We start from the raw sequence: 23450 nt of genomic DNA on the forward strand, positions 1-23450 counted from the left end.
CATACATCTCCTACTGGTGGGCCGACATTGTGGCCTTAGACCCACCGCTACTGGAAGGTAACTCACCTCGTAGTAGCTGCTGATCTGTGTGGGAATAGTCTGTCTACTGTTGCTGCTCCGGAAATCCTTCGACTGTAATTTCCACCAAACACTTAGTCAAATACTGCTAACCGCCCTCAGGGTAAATTGGCCATTTACCCTTAACAAGTCATGAGTTAAGTCATAGTCAACTGCCAGTTGACCAGACTCGCCGAGTTGGCTTGCCGACTCGCCGAGTCTCTTTCTCTATACCCAAGTCTTAATAGTCTTGCACCCTACTTGTCGAGTTGTATGAACAACTCGCCGAGTTTGCCTTCATCAGAAGAACACTCTATGCTGTGACTCGCCGAGTTGTATGAACAACTCGTCGAGTCTGCTCTTGATCTAAGAAGATTGTCTTGAACTCGCCGAGTCAGGGAATTAACTCGCCGAGTTCCTTCATGGATGAGTTCGGCTTCCAACTCACCGAGTCCACCCCAAAATCACTACACTACTCGCCATAACGAAAAGGGGGAAAACTCGGGGACTCGCGTCTCGACTCGCCGAGTCGTTACCATGCAATTACTATATGGTCGATTCTACTCGAATCCAGCTCATGCCATACATAGATCCGTGATCCTGGGGATTGATTTATACGTAAAGTTTCCAACTTTACGTGTAAATAGGCAACCATGAGAGTTTTAGGGTCCAAAATGCACCAAAAGGGTAGATCTAGGGCTTTCATGTAATATGGTTCCAAAAAGACAGTAGATCTGAGCTCCTGGAGCTCAACCATGCCTAGATCTAAAGGTTAATCAGCTTATTACGAACCCTCAAACCTACCCAAGCTTGGAAATGGTTCAAGAAGGACTTTAATGGAGCTATAAGGGATGATAAGCATGAAAACAAGGGGGAAAACGAGTTATACCTTAGGGAACACACTGAAATAGCTCAAAGATGCTTGACCTCCTCTTCTTCTTCTTTATATACTCTTCTTCCACTCCAAAACTTCAAGAGGACACATCAAATGCTTCAAACTCACAAGGAAACAAAGCTTGGATGAGATATAGGGCTCTGAGGGTGAATGGGGGCGAGCTTGGGTCGCACAAGCTAGCTTAATAGGGGAAAACCCTTGGAATTAGGGTTTCATCAAACAGCGATGAATCGCCGAGTCCAGGATATGGACTCGCCGAGTCGCCAACTTAAGCGTGCCCCTGGTCCACGTCCCTACTTGGCGAGTCGGACCTACAACTCACCGAGTCCAAGGCTAAAATGACAATTACTTAGATAAATTTTTACGTACCATGAACCAGGTGCTACATGGTAACAACCAAAAAGTCCCACGGAGATCTGAAGCTTTCTGGGATTAGCCGGATATTACTGAAGGTTTATCCAAGGCTTTTCTTCGATCGCTACTCCACTAAAAGCTTTGACCCATAAAGGAGCCGCTTATGCGTGGAGTGATAAGCACAAAGAAACGTTCGAATTGCTAAAGAAGAAGCTATGTGAGACACCGATTTTATCTCTACCCAATGGAGTTAAAGACTTTGTTGTTTATAGCGATGCGTCTGGTGATGGTTTGGGTTGTGTTTTGACCCAAATAGATAATGTGATCACATATGTGTCTCGACAGTTGAAAGAGCATGAAAAGAACTTCCCGACTCATGACTTGGAGCTGGCGGCGGTAGTTTTTGCTCTGAAGATATGGAGGCATTAACTCTATGGCATGAAGTGCAAACTGTTCACTGATCATAACAGTCTTCAATATCTCTTTAGTCAGAAAGAATTGAATATGAGGCAACGACGTTGGCCAGAACTACTTAAGGACTACGACTGTGAGATACTTTACCATCCAGGTAAAGCAAATGTTGTCGCTGATGCTCTCAGTCGGAAAGTCAATCTTGAAAGAAAAAGGACAAGAGCGTTGAGAATAGAAGTTGTTGCAACCATTATGGAAAGTATAAAGAAAGCTCAAGAGGAAGCTTCTAAAAAGAATGACCATAAGGAGGAACGTTTGGGTAAAACGTTTGTGTTCGGTACAAACGGTCATGGACTAAAGGTATTCCAAGATCGGATGTGGGTACCTAATTTAGGAGGAATAAGAGATCTTCCAATGAAAGAAGCTCACAAAACCATGTACTCAATTCATCCTGGCAGCACTAAAATGTATAGGGACCTAAAACCCTATTATCGGTGGCCGACATGAAGCTTGATATTGCAAAATACGTGGCATGGTGTGTGACATGTGATAGGGTTAAATCACAACATCAGAAACCATATGGTAGTTTAGAACCTTTACTAAACTGCCCAGAACAAAGAGTGGTCACGACATGATTTGGGTGGTCGCAGATCGCTTCACTAAGAGTGCGCATTTCATAGCAGCCAATGAGAAATGGTCTAAGGATAAGCTTGTGAATTCTTACGTGAAAGAAATTGTGAGGCTTCACGGTTTTCCATTAACGATTGTGTCATATCGTGATAGTCGTTTCACCTCGCGGTTTTGGAAAAGTCTACAAGAGGAATTGGGTACCAAGTTGTGTTTGAGTACAGCTTACCATCCACAGACGGATGGTCAGAGCGAGCGAACGATACAAATGCTTGAAGATATGTTGAGAGTGTCTACCTTGGAATTCCAAGGTAACTGGGATGAACATTTACCTTTGGCAGAATTCTCCTACAATAATAGTTTCCACTCGAGCATAAAGATGGCACCTTATCAAGCTATGTACGGACAAAAATGTCGTACGCTGTCTTGTTGGCTTGAGGTTGGGGAAAAGCAGTTTATGGGACCTGAGATAGTCATCAGACTGTTGAAAAGTTGAAAACAATTAGGGAGAGAATGTTAGCGGCTCAGGATCGTCAAAAGAGCTATGTTGACAAGAAAAGAAGACCGATGACTTTTGAAGTTGGGGATTCAGTTTTGCTTAAAGCCTCGCCGTGGAAGGGACTTATAAGGTTTGGTAAAAGGGGAAAGTTGAGTCCATGGTTTATTGGATCGTTTAAAGTTCTTCAAAGGATTGGGAACCAAGCTTACAAGCTAGAACTACCAGAAGAACTGAATGGTATTCATAACACTTTTCATGTGTGTTATTTGAGGAAGTTCACGAGAGAAGTTCCAGACATGATTCCACTTTCGGAATTAAGAATTAATGAAAACAAGAGGTTGATTGAAGGACCAGAGGAAATCGTTGACCGAAAGACTAAGAAGTTACAACGCAAGATGGTCGAGTTATGCTTGTCCGTTGGAAACATACGAATGGGCCAAATCTCACCTGGGAGACGAAGAGTGACATGTTGAGTCGCTATCTGCATTTGTTTGTTGATGTGTGATTCCAGGGATGGAATCATCCTAAGGTGGAGAGAATTGTAATGCCTGTGTTTCTGGGCTTGTCATTGATAGCAATGTAATAGTCTAGGTTAACCTTTGTAACCTATTTTGAAATAATAAGAATGTATTATTTGAGTATTATGTGTTTTATGCTTAATTGATTAATTGTGTGGCTTAAATGAATTAAGAATAAAAATATGAGTTAAAATGAAATGTTAGATAATCCCGATATCAATACATGAAGATGTAGTGGTCGTGACGAGGTTTCTGAATATATAAAGAATGTCAAAATCTGAGTTATAACGAAGAAGTTATGACATGTCGAAGTTTCGCGATAGAACCGGTACGACACAATGTGACGTAAATAGTGAATTTACGATGGAGATTTATCTAGCCTTAGACATCTAAACAAAAGTTGTAGAATATGTTAAACCGAGAGCGTGCATGAAAAAAAAACATCTAAATCTGACTTAGTATGAGGAAGTTACGATTTTCCAAAGTTTCGACTTAGTTGTATGCAGCCCGAAACTTGAATTTGAGATGGAGTGATTTCAAGCCAAAACTTTTTAAATGGGAATCGAAGATCTCATCGAGAGTAGTCCAATGGTAAAAAGACAGATGAAAACAGACATCAGATGAAGAATATATGATTTTCTAACGGAGTTTTCCTGTCCCGGCGTACTAAAATAATATAATAAAAGTTAAACTCAAAATTACCTGGTGGAGTCTAAAAGAGAGTTGTAAAGCATAATCTCACCTACACATGGATACAAATAACGTTGAAAATGGAGCTCATATGCGAAAGATATGAATTTTTGAAATTCGGAACACAAAAATCGAGGCTGTGTCAGAACTCACGACGTGAGCGTAGTGGTCACGACATGAGCACAGACCTGATGCCTTCCAGAGCAAGTGGATGAGTGACGCATGCAGTGAACTACATAGGTAACGATGTGAGCATTAGAAACTCACGACGTGAGTGCATAAATCTCACCCTATAAATAGAAATCAAGTGTCAGCCGATTTTGGATGCTCCTCTCTTACTCTCCCCTTCCGTATTGCCTTGTTTTGCGTGCAACTCATACCCCGAATACTCGGTATCATTCTCGAGACCCGAAGCTTGAAGATCCCGAGAAAAAAGAGTTCCGAGCCGAAGCTCTGCGTGCGAGAAGCCCGGTGTGTGAAGATCTTCTAGATTTACCGAAGAATACTACTCTTAGAGCCGTAGTGTTGTCCGATCATCATCTGATCAAGTAAGTGTATATTCCCTTTCTTCTAACACATAGATATGAAGTATCTACTTTAGAATACGTGTTACATGTGTATAAATATGTGTTTATATATCTTATCTGTTTATTTGGAATTAGTATTGAATGAGTATCTTAACAGTTTTTAAGTTGCATATGAATGCATATGTATGTGGTTATCTACAAAAATATTGGGTAGAAATTGGGTAGATAGTTGATGTGTGATAAACTGATGAGAGGCCTCGATGTGATTGTGATCAAGTTGTCCAGTGGAATATGGATGACGACCACGGACTTTTCTAGGCAGTTCAGTGGAATGCTGGCAGGCTCATAACCTATAGATGTAGTGAACTTGGGCGTTTATTTGTTGTATTATATCCCAATCACGGTTGCCTTTAGGACATTTATTGTCGAGGAAGCCCCTTTGCAGTAATGTTCGTCCCGATGAAAACTCCTAGACTAGGTCCCTTGTGATAGTTGTTGATTTAGGGACGTAAAGTGAGGATAACAGGAATGGCTAATCGGGTTATTGTTGGTTGGTGAAATTAAATATAATTATTTATTGTGGTTTGAAATCCCTATATTCTCACCAGGTTCCCAAGCTTGACCCACTCAGTTTCTTTGTATTACAGATAGTGGCGCGAGAGCATAAGTTGGAGAGCTTATGAAGATGTTTTTGTTTATAGACCAGTAGTTGTATGTAACTGTGTAAGGTTTATGTTTTATTGTTTATGCTTTTGTGTCTGTATCGGAACATGACATCCCGAGTTTTGATATATAATGAAAATACATTTCTTTAAGAAATTCTTTGATAAACCTTATTTTATCATTTATTGTTTTAAGAACAATTTCCGCAACTCTTTTAAATCAATGGTTTTACTCTGAAATTATTTTTAAAAGCATAAATGAAATCGGTCTTTTCTGGCCGTGATTTTTAGGATGTCACATTACACCATCCCCCCATTAGAGGGTATTTCGTCCCAAAATTATTTACAAAGTAAGTGTTTATAGACTAGGGAAGAGATGGGGGTACTTTTGTTGCATCTGATCTTCTCGCTCCCAAATGAATTCAGGTCCCCGCTTAGAAGTCCAGCGAACCTTCAATATTGGTATGCGACTCTGCTTTCTTCGTTTGATTTCCCTATCCATGATCTCAACGGGTTCTTCCACAAGGTTGGGGATCTCGTTGGTCTCGATCTTGTCGAGTGGGATTACAAGATTTCATCGGATAGACACTTTTTCAAGTTCAAGACGTGGAAAGTAGGGTGTATGTTACTAAGTTTGTGAGGTAGTTTGAGTTTGTAAGCTACAGGGATTCTAGCTGAGTCTTCTTAATTTGGGTGGGAAAATGTGAATGGATAGTCATACCAAATATTATTCGATTCTTCGAATCCAAAATCCGCACTTGGGGGATTTTGTGTAGAGCTTTTCTGCTCGAAGTGTTTTCTAGAATCAGACGTAAGTGTTCACTATGTTCCCTCTTACTACGAGAGTAAATAAGTATGTCATCATTAAATACAATAATGAATTGATCCAAGTAAGGACGACACACCCGGTTCATTAAGCCCATGCACGCTGCGAGTGCATTGGTCAATCAAAAAGGCATCACTACAAACTCGTAGAGTCCATAACGAGTTCGGAAGGTTGTCTTCAGAACATCCTCCTCTAGCAATCGTAACTGGTGATACCTGGATCTCAGATATTTTTTTTAAAGTAATTCGTCCATTGCAGTTTGTTAAACAAATTGTCTATGCGAAGTAGAGGGTAGCGATTCTTGACGGTAAGCTTGCCTAGCTCATGATAGTCGATGCACATATGATTCCTTCACTGAGGAGTTCGTTAAGTTGAATGGAAAATTTTTGCATCTCTGCTGAAGCTGGATGATAAGGTGATTCAACTATTGGGTAGCTCCTAGGATTTAGTCGATTCGTAACTTGACTTGACGTTGTGGTGGTAATCCTGGTCGTTCTACTGGAAATATGTTGGGAAGGTCGCGTACTTTTGGGATGATATTTGGTGTTCTTGGCTTTAAGGCTAAAAACTATTGGTAGGGTAGAAGGGCGTGGTACCACTCGCATGGGTACTTCTGAAGGGTTTTGTGTTATGGGTCGGAAGAATTTTATCTGACGGTTGTTTTAAGGGGATAGTTCTTTTTTATTTACTACATAAATTTTTCATGGTAAGGACCAAGCCAAAGCATGTCGGAAATTCTTGATGGATTAGATATTATGTTGATCTGGAAGAAGAATTGATTACTAGGACGAATAACTAACCTTGGTATTATTACCATGAATCCTATTGTACCATAAATTACAAGTACAACTAAACGAGGTTTCTGATAATTTGAATAAAGTGAACTTTCATGAAATCATCCCTACTAGGTATTTTTTGTTATCGTTTGGTGTGTTCAAGAAGGTATAATTATGATGTATCATACAAATTTTTTTTAAAACTTAAGGGTCTAAATATTGAGGTTTGGAAGTGTACCAAATTTTCCTAGTAGAGTTCATTGTTGCTTTTTCGTGTTACGTTGTTACACTCCCCCTGCTCCCCCATCATTCCTCTCCGTTGGGCAGTCCCTCTTGAAGTGTCCCATCAATCCGCATAAATGGCATATTCGACTAATTTTGACATTGGTGGTTGAAGTAATGTGTTGGATCCGAGTTCTGCAGAACAGGTAGTGTGCCTGTTCCTGTTGCAGTTCTTGCACTGCAACTTTCGACAGACACCCAGGTGATGGAAACTGCACTTTTTGCACTTTGGTAGATTTCCGACATACTGCCTTGCTGGGATAGGGTTAACTGGGATATTAGTATAAACGGTGGTAGGAGCAACAAATGTCGTGGCCGCAGAGCCTGCCACATGTTGTTGTCTCTTGGCTGACCCTTGATATGATTTGCACTTCTTTTTATCCCAAAATATTCACTTCCTACTCTTTGGTTGGTATGTTAGGGTACCCTCATGGGTTAGCATTCGTTGGTTTCCTTTGTTGTTACTTCAGTCTGAAGTGTTGATATGGTTTCTACTATCGCTTGGGTTGTTAGAAAGGATTTGCGCCATGACAGCGGTCACCGCAGCTAGGGATGAGATTTAGAACCGGAAAATCGGACCGGAACCGTTAGAACCGGAATATGTAGAACTGGTTCCGGTTCCGGGTTTTAAAAATTGGCTTTATCCGGGTTCCAGGTAATCCGGGTTTGGGTCCATCGGGTCCGGGTAAACCGGGTCTTAAAATCGGAACCGGTGTTAGGAACCGGAACCACTTTTAGGGCCGGAACCGGTTTTGTGAAACATTTAAAAGATGCATATCTCATTCGTTTCAACTCCGATTGACATGCGGTTTTTTTCTAACATGTAGTTTAGAGTTTGTACATGATTGTAGACTATAAATTTAACATTTTTAGTTTTATATTCATCGAGTTACAGCCCCCCAAAGTCGAGATATTAAAATTGGAATTTTTAGTTTTTCAGTTTTTTTTGTATTCGGTGAAAGTTTTAAAACATGCATATCTAATTCGTTTGAAGTCGGATTGGCATGTGGTTTTTTTCAACTTGAAGTTTACAGTTAATACACCAGTTTAGACTATAATTTAGTCATTTTTGGTTTAATATTCAATGATTTACAGTCCTTCAAAGTTGGGATATCAAAACTGAAAATTTTCAACTTTTCAGCTATTTATTTTTGTACTTTGTATTATGTGAAAATATTAATACCATATCTCATTTGTTTAAAGTCGGATTGACATGCTGTTTTTTCCAGAGTGTATTTTAGAGTTTGTACATGATTTTAGACTATAATCTTGTTAATTTTGGTTTCATATTCAACGAGTTACAGTCCCCCAAAGTCGAGATATCAATATGAAAATTTTCAAAGTTCAACCCACTAAGTAGTAAGTAATTACCAAAAAATTATGGTTTTTCCAGGTTTTTCAGTTCTAAACCCACTTTATCCGGTTCCAACCTACCCACGTTGATGTTTCCGAGTTTTCCGGTTCTAGACCCACTTTACCCGGTATCGTACCCGGAACCGACCGGAACCGGTTCTTATATACCGGTCCGGTTTCCGGTTCTAAAAAATCCTGTTAACCGGTTCCGGGTTTTCCGGGTCCGGGTCCATCCAGTCCGGGTTTCGACCCAGTTTCATCCCTAACCGCAGCCATTACGATAACTTGGAATGTAACTGAGTCTATATGAAGGATCGGGGCTTCGTCGGCTGACTGACTATTTCTGGATGATGACATGGTTCTGCTACATAATACGAAACGAGTTTGTTAATAACTACGATAGTTACAAGTTGCATTCTAGTTATAACGCCTTAGCTTTTCTAATTTGTCAATTATGCATGTAGGTGCAACAAAAAGAGACATGAAGTATGTAGGAAGGTTCCCGAGGACTGACTTTATGAGTGTTAATCTCCCGTCAAAAGATAAAGTCTTTGATTTCCAATGGGTAAGCTTATTTTGAAATCTTTCAATCAACGGTTGCCAATGTTTCTTTAGACGCATATTGGCACCCACTGGTACCCCGAGATAGTTAAATGGAAGAATTGCTGGTTCGCATCCAAGAGGTGATGCCCAACGAGCAACTTCATCCGAATTTGCTCCCACTCCATAGACTCTAGATTTATAGAAATTGACTTTTAAACCCGAAGATGCATGAAAACATCTTAAAATTCTTGCGAGGTTCTTGATATTGTGCTCGGTCCATTCTTCGACGAATAAAGCATCATCAACATATAGCAAGTGTGAGATGGTTGGGCCTCCATTCGGTAATTGCAACCCTTGAAAAACTCCATGCACGCATGCTTTTTTCATTGCAACACTTAAGCCTTCCATTGCTGTGATAAAAAGAAATTAGGACAAAGGATCCCCTTGGCGAACTCCCTTAGAAGTTGTGAACTCATTCGTAGGAGTTCCATTGATCAAAACCGATGCTTTTGAGGATGTTAAACAGCCTTTGATCCATCCCCTCCATTTATTGCCAAAACCCATTTGAATTAGATTGTTATTTAGAAACTCCCAATTTACGAAATCAAAAGCTTTATCAAAATCTACTTTTAAAAGTAGAATCTTTTTTTTAACCTTTTTCCACCAATCACATATTTCGTTCACTAAAAGTGGACCATCAAGGATATTTCGCCCCGCCACATAGGTTGTATGTACCTCATCAATGCATTGTTCCATTACAAGTTTTACCTCAAATAATAATTTCAACATAAGCATACCGAAGTAATAATTACACGACACCACACAGCCTAAGCAACTAAAATGACATTAATGAATTTAATTGGTTTAATTGATCAGCCTAAGCAACTAAAATGACATTAATGAATTTAATTGGTTAAATTAATTTTGAGTATGATTGACAAAATCATTGAAGATAACCCCTAGAGACATTGCCTCTATTTAAAATAATCGGTTTTCAATACATACGAGTGGAAAGGAAAACAAGAAAACAGTCTACGATATGTGCACTCTAGAAAAGCGCGGCAACGTCTTCTTCCTCACTTTAACCGGCGACGGAAGCGATGAGCATCGTCTGAATCCTACTCTCATCGCCTCCATCCGATCCGCTCTTTCCGAAGCCAAATCTCAATCCACTCACGGCACCGCCCTTATCACCGTCGCCGAAGGTAAATTCTTCTCCAACGGTTTCGATCTCGCCTGGGCCAAATCCGCCTCAGGAGGATCTGCTTCGGAAGCAGTTAACCTCCTCCGTCACATGGTGGAACTCTTCAAGGATGTAGTCGCCGACTTCATCTCCCTCCCTATGCCAACAATCGCCGTCGTCACTGGCCACGCCGCCGCCGCAGGACTGATGCTCGCTATCAGCCACGACTACGTCTTGATGAGTCGCCATCGGGGGATTTTGTACATGAGTGAGGTCGATATTGGGATGAAATTACCTGAGAATGTCACGGTGTTGATGAGATCGAAGGTTGCGAAGCCGGATGTCCGGCGGGATGTGTTGTTGCGTGGGGTGAAGGTCAAGGCGGAGGAAGCGGTGGCGAAGGGTTTAATTGATGCGGCGTATGATAACAGGGAGAAGACGGTTGAAGGTGGTGTGCGTCTGGCGGAGGAGTTGACCAAGAGGAAGTGGGACGGCGAGGTGTACGCCGAGATAAGGAAGTCGTTGTATCCGGAGCTGTGTGGCGTGCTCGGCTTGGTTAGCCGGGAACTTGTAAAAGCTCGGCTCTAAGTTTGGGGATGGAAATAAAAGGGGTGGAATTGTTATTTTTATTTTTGTAAGGTTGTTTTTGTTGTTGGGGGAAGGGGATACTTGAAAGGATGTAATTGTATAATGTTCTAATAAGAGTATATTACCGTTTTTTTTTTTTTTTTTTTTTTTTTTCAAGTGGTCAAAGATGAAGATGAAAAAATTTCATTATCCTTTGTGGAGAAACCCATTGTGACAGTCCATGCATATGACCAATGAATAATTTACTCGGCTAAAAACAAATTTTATTTTAATTGCATAATACTATATATATATATATATATATATATATATATATATATATATATATATATATATATATATATATATATATATATATATGAAAAGGTTTTTTACCACATGTCTTCTTCTCCTTAATTTGGATACATGATATTTTTTAGATTTTTTAAAATTTCTATTTTCCACTTGTCATTTTATTGTATTTTTCATTATATTAAATTAAAATTCCACATTTAATATTTAAGATAATATATATGTAAGGTATTTAATAGAAAACTAGGTGTAAGATCCATGTATTACATGAGTTTAATTAAAAAAAATAAATATAAAATTTTAACAATTTGAAAATTTTGAATTTATAAGAAAAATGAGAAAATTTTGAATTATTAAAATTAATGAGACTTTAATGTATTGAATACATTACATATATAAACTTTTTCTAATAAATATTTTACATATATATTACCTTACACATTAAATGTGGAATTTTAATTTAACAAAATGAAAAATAAAATAAAATGACAAGTGGAAAATAAAAAATTAAAAAATTCTAGAAAATGTCATGTATCCAAATAAATGAGAAGAGAACATGTGGCAAACAAACCTTCATTTATTATAGTAGATGTTTTTATCTATAATGTATTCAATACATTAAAATCTCATTAATTTTAATAATTCAAAAAAAAATCTTATTTTTCTTATAAATTCAAACTTTTTCAAATTGTTAAAATTTCATAGTTAATTTTTTTAAATAAACTCATGTAATACATGGATCTCACACCTAGTGTGTGTGTATATATATATATATATATATATATATATATATTGGTCATGTTTAAGGAGTAGAGGTGACAAAGGTGTCATCTTGGTGTCGGGTTGAAACTTAAATGAGTTGAAATATCTTGACTTTAGCCTGACTCGTATAATTATCGTCTCGTATAAATGTTTACTTTTTTGTTGGGTTTGCAGTTAGGGTTTAGACCTTGTAAGTATGTCGTGTCGTGTTAGATTGAAATACTAAATATGTTGAAAAAATAGGATCGAGGTAGAAAATGAATAAGTGAAAATGGAAAGGAATAGTAGTTTGGTTTTCAATTCTATCGATTCATGTATTGTTCGGGTGAGTTCTGATACTTAAACACCTTCTAAGATAGTAGGGTTCCTAGTATAACCGAACCGAAACTAGTTAGATTCAGTTTGGTTCTTAGTTTCTCATTCACTTCTTAACCGACTTTTGGTTCTTCTGTTTCCAAAATGGTTTACATCCTTATTACGAAGTATGTAATATTAATGAAAAAGTGGAAAACTAAAAATAAGTATTGATTGAGGTGGCTAATTAGTGGCTTTCACATTATAAAATGATTCCATCGAAAAATAATAATAATTTATATTTGGTTTTGGTTTAAACTTGTAAGCATTTTTGGTTTACCTAAAAGAAGATGCAAATAAACGGGTCATTTCGTGTTAAATGTTTGGACCATAAACTTACTCGTTATAATTTTGTATCGTGTCGTGTCAACTCTTTCAATTAAACGAGTTGAAATCTTTGACTTAAACCCATCTTTTTATGTGTCGTTTCCAAAACTACCACACCATATTTAAAGAGTATTTGGTGTCCACCCTTAAAAAGTAACAAAATAATTGTCACACCATATGTAGGAGTATTTGGTGTAAGTTCATAACAACAAACAAAATAATGGTCACACCATATTTAGGAGTATTTGGCGTCCACTCATACTAAGTAACAAAATAATGACAAAACAAGTTGTGTTTTCCCACTTTTGGTGAAGACAATCAATTTATCATCTTAGTTGTTCCTTATATATCAACACCACCTTTTAAACTTTCTGTAATGTTTACTCTAATTGTCCACTTCACTTAGTACAATATTACAAAACATGGTCATTGCCAAAATAAAGTAACCCATGGAAAAGTTCCGCCGGAAAATACCGACGAAATTCCAAAAAAAAAAAAGCCACTAATTTTGCAACAAATTTACAATAGATTAGCAACTAAAAAAAACATTTGTCGGTAATCTTTTGTAAATTGCAGGCGGGTTACGAATGATTTAAAGTGTGTTGGAATTCTATCAAAAACCCTAGACATAAACGTTTCTTTAACCCACAATCCATGAGAATTTAAAAGTTTGTTGTAATCTGTTTTTTTTTATTATATATATATTTTTTATTTTTATTATATATATATATATATATATATATATATATATATATATTTATTTATTTATTTATGTATAACCACCTTAATTTTAATTTTAAAAAACGTTGTGAGTGTTCGAACTATAAAATTGCAAGTTTGGCCCATCTCTCAAAAAATTGATGTTTGGTCCAAAATGTTTTGAACGTTACATCCGTGGTCCGAAATAAAATTTTTGTTGTAATTTTGGCCCCTCAGGGAATTTAAATGAGTTAAAATGATTATTTTGCCATTTTATATTGCTTTTATTATTTTAGTTATTTGATAATTTATTTTTTAAATGAAAAATAAATTTCTCTCTCTCTCTCTCTCTCTCACACACACACACACACGTATTCTTCATCTATTATTCAAAGCCATGAGCAAAGGAAATAAACTAATCCATTCATCTCTAGGTCAAAGACACACAAAAAGTTGTAAGCCTTGACTAACTATGGGCACCGACCAACACCACAACAACCACCACCATTAGTTAACACCTAAATATTTCTCCCTCTCGCTCACACGTATACGAGGTGGAACGCCAAAGGGTGGTTTTAGGGGGGGGGGGGGGGTCCACGGTGACACTGACAACCCATGACTTTTCTGACCGCAGTGAAATTTTCGAAATTTTTATTTTTTCTACTATCGTGCAACCACTGACTTTCCCGTGACATATCTACTGTAAAATCCTACGTCCGCCCAAGAATGCCACCACTCTCGTCATCTCTCTTACTAATACGGTAATGAGGAGGCGGTCAGACGAATCAAAAGATCAAAGGTCCATCATTTGCACATATACGACGTCGTCTACACCTTCACCGTCGATGCCATTGCTAGGGTTTTGTAAACCTGCATCAGGATAATGGCGACGATATTGTTTCATATCCTAAAACCGAAAATGAAACCCTAGTCGAGACTCGTTCTTACAGATCTTTACATATCTTGAAAACGAGAAAAGCGGTGACGTTAGGGTTTCAGGAAACGATATAATGACGACAACAAGAAATAGGAGATAGATGTAGATAGCTGAAGGGGTAGTCACCACTGTTCTTTGTATTATGATTCATCACACCGGTGTTCTTCACATTTTGATTCATCAGTCGGGGGTCTGCAACTTATCAGTCTCGATTTTGGCAAATCGTTCTTACAAATCTTGGATTTTCATCTTTCCCTTTTGTGGAGTCTTCTAGATCCGAAGTTGATCCCTACTACACCATAAATCGCAAAGCTTCTGGGTAACCTTCGAGTTTTTTTGATGTGTGTGAGCTCATGTGGGTTGAATTTGAACTCAGATGAACATTTGCTTAATCATTGTGTATGTTGAACCACACCCCCTCCTCCTCCTCCTCCTCCCCCCCACCCCCCCCCCCCCCCCCCACACACACACACAAAAGATATATATATATATATATATATATATATATATATATATATATATATAGAGAGAGAGAGAGAGAGAGAGAGAGAGAGAGAGAGAGAGATGTTAGGTGATATTTTATTTAGCTTTTTCTTTAATTTTTATAAATAAAAAAATAAAAAAAAAAATAAAAAGGAAAAATCCATCATTTTATTTAGATTTTTCTTTAATTTTTATAAATAAAAAAATAAAAAAACAAAATAAAAAGGAAAAATCCATCATTTGAAATATTTTTAAATAATTTTGGACCAAAATTACAATAAAATTCTTATTTGAACCCGTAATGAAAACGCCAAAACATTTTAGACCAAACATCCAATTTTTAACCTACGCCAAAATCAAACTTGCGATTTTGTCTTGGAAATTGATTTCGTTGGAATTTGACTTTTACTTTATTGTTGATTTGCAATACGAAAGAATAATTTAGAACAAAAAAATGAATATTAATATTATCATATGTTTAAATGAAGATGCAACTATAGTGCAAGGCCGATGACCATTTATGTACTGTTTTTTTTATCCTATGACTAAATAAAATATTTATCATTTCTATTTTCTATAATCTAAAAGATTCTTTCTTCTAAATGATGGAATCACAATCGTTATACATCTGTCATAATCAAGATTTTACCTTTTTGATCATAAGTTGCCTAAACCATAAACTTTTTGAGATGTTGCTTTTCCCCCTTCTACATTCTTTCAGGAGGCTTTAAACTTTTTTTCAAAACTTTGTGATAATCGATACTATTTTATTTCATTTATGTGTAGTGGTTTATACGGCATCTACCTTTGCTATATGTTTCTGAAAAATAGTAAAATATTCAAAAGAAATCAACACAAACTCTAAAACTAAAACTTATAATTTGACAAAATTATACAAATGGTACTTATGGTTGATAGAAAATGCCAATGCAATCATTTTGAAATTTTTTTGGTATGGTTGATCATTTTCATGTTTAAAGCTCAAAGGATCACTCTTTGTGGTTGGCAAAGGTTTTAAACCTAAAAAGGATCATGTTAAAAATTAATTAAAAAGACTTAAAGTGATATTTTATAACAAGCACAATGATCATTTATGTAATTTTGTCTTAAAACTAAAAATCTACCACATTTATTATTTATGTAATTTAATCTTGTTATCAATACAAACATCTTTTTAACTGGATATAAAAAACCGAGAAAAAAAATATGGAAATAACTCCCACCAATTTTGCCCTTCGTTTTTACCTCCATTTTTTTACCCGCGAATAATTTACACCAAGACGTAAATACCCGCGAAAAGCTTTAAACAATGTTTAACATATCGCGCCAATTTTGTCTCCAAATAAATATCACTTCACAAATCACAATCCATTCGCATTTTTTACGTTTCTATCAATTCTCTATACTCTTTAACTACAATCCAGCAATGGAGAAATCACCCATTGTTGTAGAAGACGATGCAAAGAGCAGCAAACCCATCGTTTCAATTGATCTCACTCTTTCACCCCCTTCAAAATCCATAAAAACCGAAGACGCCATGGCCATCGATACGCCGGTATTCCCTGTCAAACGGACGATTACAAGCACAGGCGGGACTCGAATCACGACAAGTCCGATGATCAAAGAGGAAGAACAAGAAGGTAAGGATTGTTACATTGGCGATGATGGCTGTAGTAAGGCAAAAAAACCTAGAATGTCTTTTTCTGAGTTTCTCGATGCAACCAATACTAAGGTCTTATCGGAAAACGATCCCCGGTATCTCGCTTTTGTTAAGAAAGAAAGAATGGATGAATCCGAACCGGTCCTTGATGTGGAACCGATTTCTGTTTCCAACAAAGCTGGTTTCAATCAGAAATCCCAAAACGTATCTGTTAAATTAGAACAAGTTGATGAATCTGAAACTAAACCTCAAGTAAAACCGATCCCTGCAAAGAAAGAGTTGGACGGATTTCAAGTGGGCAAACAAGAACAAAAGCCAAAGTTCGTTCAACCGATTTCATCGATGCCTCAATCTCTATACAGTTTACATTTGAAGAGGGAGAGGGAAGGAGTTACTGATGAAAAGAAGCTGAATCCAATAGTCATAGAAAACGGGGATTTCGAAGAAGAACCTGATTGGTTACTGGTCGGAAGAACCGCCATTACTGGTGTATCGACTACAAAAGGGAGGAAACTCGAAGACAACGAAATCGTCCACTTCGCTTTTCCTAACATCGATTCAAGAAGTAAGAGTAGCTACTGGACCAATTCACGAGCTGCAATTGCTGCTTCTGGGATTGTAAGATTCTCCACAAAAAGATCAGGAGAGGTAACAATTTACTCATCGACACATTCTGCATCCTTTTAGTATCTTGGAAAAAACGGTTTCAAGAAATTGTTGATTTCATGTTTATCCCTTTTCGTTCCAGATTGGGCGTCTTCCAATGGAGTGGTCAAAGTGCTTAATTCCACTTGTTAATTCAAAAAAAGTGAAAGTTCTTGGCAGATGTGTAGCTTCACCAGTTTGTCTTTCAATGATGCAGGAGATAATGCTTTATATAAGGTTAATTCTTCTTCTTTCTCATGTTGTTTTACTTTTGTTATGATTATGTTTACTTAAAGTTTAGTTGCTTTTTGTTATGCAGTTTTTATATTCATCATTCGATCTTCAGTGAAGATGCAAAGTCATCATGGAAGCTGGAATCCTCTTCAAACATCGACTCAACACTTTATCCTCTCTTGACTTTGTTTAAGTTGTTGAAAAAGAATCCATTTCAAAAGGTAACATGTTCTTTCATCTTTCGATTTCAAAACTTTCAAGAATCCATTACAATTCATCCTCTATTGACTTTGTTTGACTTTTGTTAAACTGTATCATAACTAGGCTGAATTCACACCAGAGGAGCTTGATTCTCGTAAAAAAGCAACACTTGAAGTATGTTTGTTTCCTTTTATACCTTCATTTTTTTCTTCTTTATTATGTGGAGTGTATTTAAACATGTATAATCACAAATGTTTTTGACTTTGTGTAAACAGGCTGATATAAATGAAGCTGCATCATCACTTCCTATTGTAAAAAGACAAAAAGGTGGAGAAGCATTGCTTTTAGAACCCAATAAAGATGCTCAAATTCTATCTGAATCATCTTTAAACAAGCTTGTTGGAGCTGCTGACATGTACAACTTGGAGGTATATTTTAAAATAAATTTAACAAAATGACTGAAAAGCCCTTGTCTTTTTTCAGAAATATTAAGAAAAAATGCAAGAAATATCAAAACCACTTTCATTCATTTATGTCTTACACCATTTTTTTACTTTCATTTCTTTCTTTTTCTTGATAAGGTATTGGATTTCATAACAAAATGACTGAAATGCCCTTGTATTTTTTGAAGGAAATGGATCCTCCAAGTACCCTTAGATGTGATTTAAGGCCATATCAGAAGCAAGCTCTTTATTGGATGACAGAATCAGAGAAAGGTGTTGATGTTGAGAAAGCAGAAGAGACACTTCATCCATGTTGGGCTGCATATAATATATGTGATGAGTATGAAAACTTTTAATTTCAAATTTTAATTGTATATATAATTTTTTTTTTTTTTTTTGATAAATAATTTATTGTTTTGGGGACTTGATTTAACAGAAGGGCCACTGCAATTTATGTGAATATTTTCTCTGGGGAAGCAACTACTAAATTCCCAAAAGCAACACAAACAGCCATTGGAGGGGTAAGTTCGTCTTTTCATAGAATTGATGAATTACAAGAATTATTGATGTATTTTTTCTTCCATTGATTTGTTTATTAAAGCACCCTATTTTAATTTCTTTTTTTTACAACATTGTATTTTAAAATCGGTTAATCTTATATTTTGTATTTTTTTTTTTCAGATTAAACCTCAACTTATTTTTTTTTCCTGAAAAAGACCTTTTATATATTCAGTTTTTTCTGAAAAAACCCTCAACTTTGTCTTCTTTTTTTTTTCAAAAAAACCCCTCAACCTTCTAACCGTTTCCAAAAAAACCCTTAACTTTTGGAGTTATTTCCAAAAAACCCTCATATTTTACAAGTTCTTTCAGAAAAAAATGACTTAAAGGGCCTTACTTGAAAAAATGAAAAAAATACAAGGTTTTTAATGTGATTAAAGTTGAGGTTTAATCTGGAAAAAACACAAAATACAAGGTCTTTTATGAAATTAAACCTTAAAAATCCAAAATACAAAGTGTAGATTTTTGAAAGTATAATGTCTTAATAAGAAAAAAATCGAAACTTTAATGCTGTAATTGAGTAAAATCTTCAAAAGTATAATTTATAAATAAGAAAAAAAGTTGAAAGTATAATGTTTTAAAAAAATCAAAGTTGGATGCTATGATATAGTGATATACAAATAAATGGAAAGTATTTAGTTTAATAACAAATACACATAGTAATGATTTTTTTTGTTTTTGTTTTTGTGATTTGATTGATATTGTACAGATATTAGCAGATGCAATGGGACTTGGTAAAACTGTGATGACAATTTCTTTAATCCTTTCAAGAACAGGAAAAGAAACCCTAGAAATTGAAGAAAAAAAAGATTCCATAAAAAGTAGAAATAATAATGAAAGCTTCTCAAAAAGACCAAAAGGTGGAACACTCATTGTTTGTCCTATGGCTTTGTTGAGTCAATGGAAGGTTTGACTTTTTGTCCTTATTTGCTACATTTACATTAGACAAAAGAAAAAAAAAGTTTTTAATAACACTTTTGTAATCAAAAGAAATAAAGAAGGATTTTTTACAACACAGATAAATAAAAAAGTGCTGCTATTTCTTTCTTGCATTTATCCCATTTGAACAAGTTGTGACAAGTACTCACTTGATCTTGTCTATGCAAAAGACATAAATGCCCTTCTCATTGAAAACTCCCCAAGAAAGAGTAAACCCAACTCTGAATCATGAAAAATCAACCATTTTTTTTTCTATTAAAAATTAATTTTAATTTTCTTTTTTCTTATATAGGATGAGCTGGAAACTCATTCAACACCAAACAGTTTATCTGTTTTTGTTCATTATGGAGGAGAGAGAAGCAACGATCCAAAAGTGATAGCTGAACCTACTGTTGTTTTAACAACTTATGGTGTTCTTTCTGCATCTTATAAAACTGTAATTATTCCACTTTTGAAATTATTATAAAGATTCATTTTACACATAAAATACCCTTTTGAGTAATTAATTTATATAATTCATTGTTTTCAGTATTCAGAGAACAGCATTTTTCATAAAGTGGATTGGTATAGAGTGGTGTTAGATGAAGCTCACACTATCAAGTCTTCAAAAAGTCAATGTGCTCAAGCTGCTTTTGCCTTGTCAGCATATTGTCGTTGGTGTTTAACTGGTACCCCTCTTCAGGTATTTATTCTTTTACTAAATTACCCTTTTGCCCTTTATGTTATTTTTCATCTATCTGGTTTAAAAATATGTTTTTTTTTTTTTTTTCTTTTGTCTCTTGATCCTTTGTAGTAACACTATAGATTGCTGTAAATGCATGTGAAATGTCAATTTTTTTCCAAAACAAAGGGTAAAATTGTCATTTCACATGCATTTAACAACTATCTTTTAATAGAGTTGCTAGAAGGGAACAAAAGAGACGAAAGTTGAAAGAAACCAAAAAAATGTAGATGGTTGTTGAATTTGATGTAAAACAACAATTTTATCCAAGTTAATCAAATATAAGATAGGAGGGTAATTTTGTCATTTCACTTCATTTCGGCAGAACAATTTGGAAGATCTCTACAGTCTTCTGTGTTTCTTACGTGTTGAGCCATGGTGCAATTGGGCATGGTAAGTGGTCTATTTGAGTAATATTATTATGACCCAAATGTAAATTTAATGACTTTTTCCTATTTTTATTGAATTTTTATTTATTTTTAAATGTGTGTTAGGTGGAACAAGTTAATTCAGAAGCCATATGAGAATGGTGATAAAAGAGGGCTAAAGCTTGTAAAAGCCATTTTAAGGCCACTCATGCTTAGAAGAACAAAAGACACAAAAGATAAAGAAGGAAGGTTTGTAAAAATTATTAAAAAAAAACATCTAAGAAAATAAAATAAGAGGAATTTACTGAATTGTTTAATGTATGATCTGTAGGCCCATTCTTGTTCTTCCACCAACAGATATACAAGTGATTGAATGCGAACAATCAGAAGCTGAACGTGATTTCTATGATGCTTTATTCAAGAGATCCAAAGTAAGTCTTTGTTTATCGCTTCTTTTTCGCGTTTTCTTCAAATTCAGCGAACAAAATCAAACGTTTGATGTGTTTTCGTCTACGCAAAACAGGTCCAATTCGATCAATTTGTAGCACAAGGCAAAGTTCTTCACAATTACGCTAACATTCTCGAGCTTCTACTCAGATTACGACAATGCTGCAATCATCCTTTTCTCGTTATGAGGTAATATGATTATGAATTTATGATCCGATTCTGTACAAAAAACCCTTCAATTTGTGGTTTTTGTAACCAAAATCTTGTTCGAACATCAACAGCCGAGGCGACACCCAACTATTTTCGGATCTAAACAAACTCGCAAAACGATTTCTCGATATAAATTCCGATTCTTCTGCTCCAAATCCAAGTAAAGCATACATCGAAGAAGTGGTTAACGATTTAAAAAAAGGCGAAAACACCGAATGCCCAATTTGTCTAGAATCAGCAGACGACCCTGTTCTTACACCATGTGCGCATCGGATGTGTCGGGAGTGTCTTTTATCAAGCTGGCGAAGCCCGATTCAAGGTTTATGTCCGATTTGTCGGCAAAATTTGAGAAAAACTGACCTGATTACATGCCCTACTGAGAGTAAATTTAGGGTTGATGTTGAGAAGAATTGGAAAGAGTCTTCGAAGGTTTCGAAGCTTCTGGAATGTTTGGAGAGTATAAGGGGAAAAGGATTTGGAGAAAAAAGTATTGTTTTTAGTCAATGGACTTCGTTTTTGGATCTTTTGGAGATTCCATTGAAGAGGAGAAAGATTGGGTTTTTGAGATTTGATGGGAGTTTATCACAGAAGAACAGAGAAAAGACTTTGAAGGAGTTTAATGAGACTTCAGATAAAATGGTGAGTAATTACCATTTTACCCTTTCAAAGTTACTTTACAAGAAGACAGAAAAACTAATTTACCCTTAGAAAGTAATGAAATGAAATTTTTTGTAATCTTTTTACAAAAGTTTTATCTTCACCATTTTGTAAAAAAGGTAATTTAGAAATCTATTTTATGTTGAAGGATTAAATAATGAAAAGTCTGTTTTACCCTTGTAGGTATTGTTAATGTCGTTAAAAGCCGGTGGAGTTGGATTGAATTTGACAGCAGCTTCTAATGTTTTCCTTATGGTAAGCTCTGATTTTGACTTTTTAAAAAAAAATTGATTTTGACTTTTGGGTTTTGCTCTAATTTGTGTAGGATCCATGGTGGAATCCTGCGGTGGAGGAGCAGGCGATTATGAGAATTCATCGTATTGGTCAAAAGCGAACTGTTTGCGTTAGAAGATTTATTGTCAAGGTTAGAATATTTAATTTTTAAATAAAAACCCATATTTAATTTTTGTCAATTTCGTTTCAAATACCATTTAAGTGTTCATAATCTTCAATAAGTCTTTGGGTTTCGCTAGTTTTGACCTTATTCTCTTTGAGCTTAAAGTCAAAGTCAAAGTCAATCGAAATCAAACCTTTTTTTTTTCTAGTATTTCAAAATTGGTTGGTCAACAAATCCCAATCACTAATATGAAACACCTGCTTGAAAACTTAATTAATTAAATGAATATATATTTTTTTTTCTAAAATTTTGAAGTTGACCAATCACTTTCTATCTTTGACTTTTTTATAACAAATAAAACTAAGATATCATTTTTCATGATTTGTACTTTATGTTGTAACGTTTTAAGAATAGGCTAAATGTAAGAAATATAAATGTACTTTATTTATTTATGTATTATAGTTCCTTACTTTTATTTCTATCTAATATATATTATTGTATTTACAATCTTTTTCTTTATAAAAGATGATTTGTTTGTTATTAAGCATATTGTAGCTTGAAAAATAAACTTATTTAATCCTTAAATAAAAATGTGTATAGGAAACGGTGGAGGAAAGAATGCAACAAGTTCAGGCGAGGAAGCAACGGATGATTGCGGGAGCTCTTACTGATGAAGAAGTCCGTTCGGCTCGACTTGAAGAACTCAAGATGCTTTTTAGATGATTTTCTTTTGTTTTAATATATAAATCATTTTGTTTTAAAGAATTGAGATATGGATTTGTCATTTTTGGAGGTGGAATTGATTTCTTTCATTCCAAATTTTGTATATTGGTAAAACCATTGAATGTAATCCATGTCATCTTTTATGAAAAATGTTAATTGATTATTACTTTTGTTTAATATTTGGATGTTTATAAACAAAGTAATGCAAAACAAGAACTTTAACCACTATTGAAATTGGAAACCGATAAGTTGATTTTATAAATTTTTTAGACGTTAAAATAACTATTTTTTTTGCCATGGTGGATGATTATCTTTATGCATAAAATAATGATATTATAACTATTTATAAATACAAAGTTATGGAGGGTTACAACCCCATCGAAACAAATGATATCTTGATAGGAATAAATATATTATGTATTTTTATGTAGATTTTAACATTTAGGATGAGTTTAATATGTAATTAGTCTAGTAATCTAGTTGATTCTAGTTCTCCTATGTTATATGGTAGATATTGATTATTTATATTTTAGTTGTGGTATTAGTTAGTTAATTTACTTATAACACAATGGTTGTTTGATATGTTTGTTATTCAGTGCAATG

At 35.3% G+C, this 23450-nt stretch overlaps 1 protein-coding gene and 1 pseudogene across 1 annotated transcript; both read left to right on the forward strand.

Annotated features, from left to right (window-relative positions):
• The first annotated feature begins 10002 nt into the window (after positions 1–10002).
• LOC145037677 (enoyl-CoA delta isomerase 2, peroxisomal pseudogene) lies at positions 10003–10929 on the forward strand (annotated as a pseudogene).
• Positions 10930–16009: 5080 nt separating this feature from the next.
• Positions 16010–23010, forward strand: LOC145037678 (Helicase protein with RING/U-box domain-containing protein). Its single transcript, XM_078986374.1, has 18 exons — positions 16010–16952; positions 17053–17186; positions 17269–17404; positions 17508–17558; positions 17660–17812; positions 18016–18167; positions 18264–18348; positions 19095–19292; positions 19617–19760; positions 19854–20006; positions 20371–20438; positions 20540–20662; positions 20745–20844; positions 20937–21049; positions 21142–21709; positions 21911–21982; positions 22053–22151; positions 22725–23010. The coding sequence occupies exons 1-18, from the start codon at positions 16071–16073 to the stop codon at positions 22845–22847; spliced, it is 3354 nt and encodes a 1117-aa protein (XP_078842500.1). The 5' UTR covers positions 16010–16070; the 3' UTR covers positions 22848–23010.
• Positions 23011–23450: the final 440 nt, after the last annotated feature.

This window comes from Lactuca saligna, chromosome 3 (assembly GCF_052625555.1).
Source record: "Lactuca saligna cultivar CGN05327 chromosome 3, ASM5262555v1, whole genome shotgun sequence".
Lineage (NCBI taxonomy): Eukaryota > Viridiplantae > Streptophyta > Magnoliopsida > Asterales > Asteraceae > Lactuca > Lactuca saligna.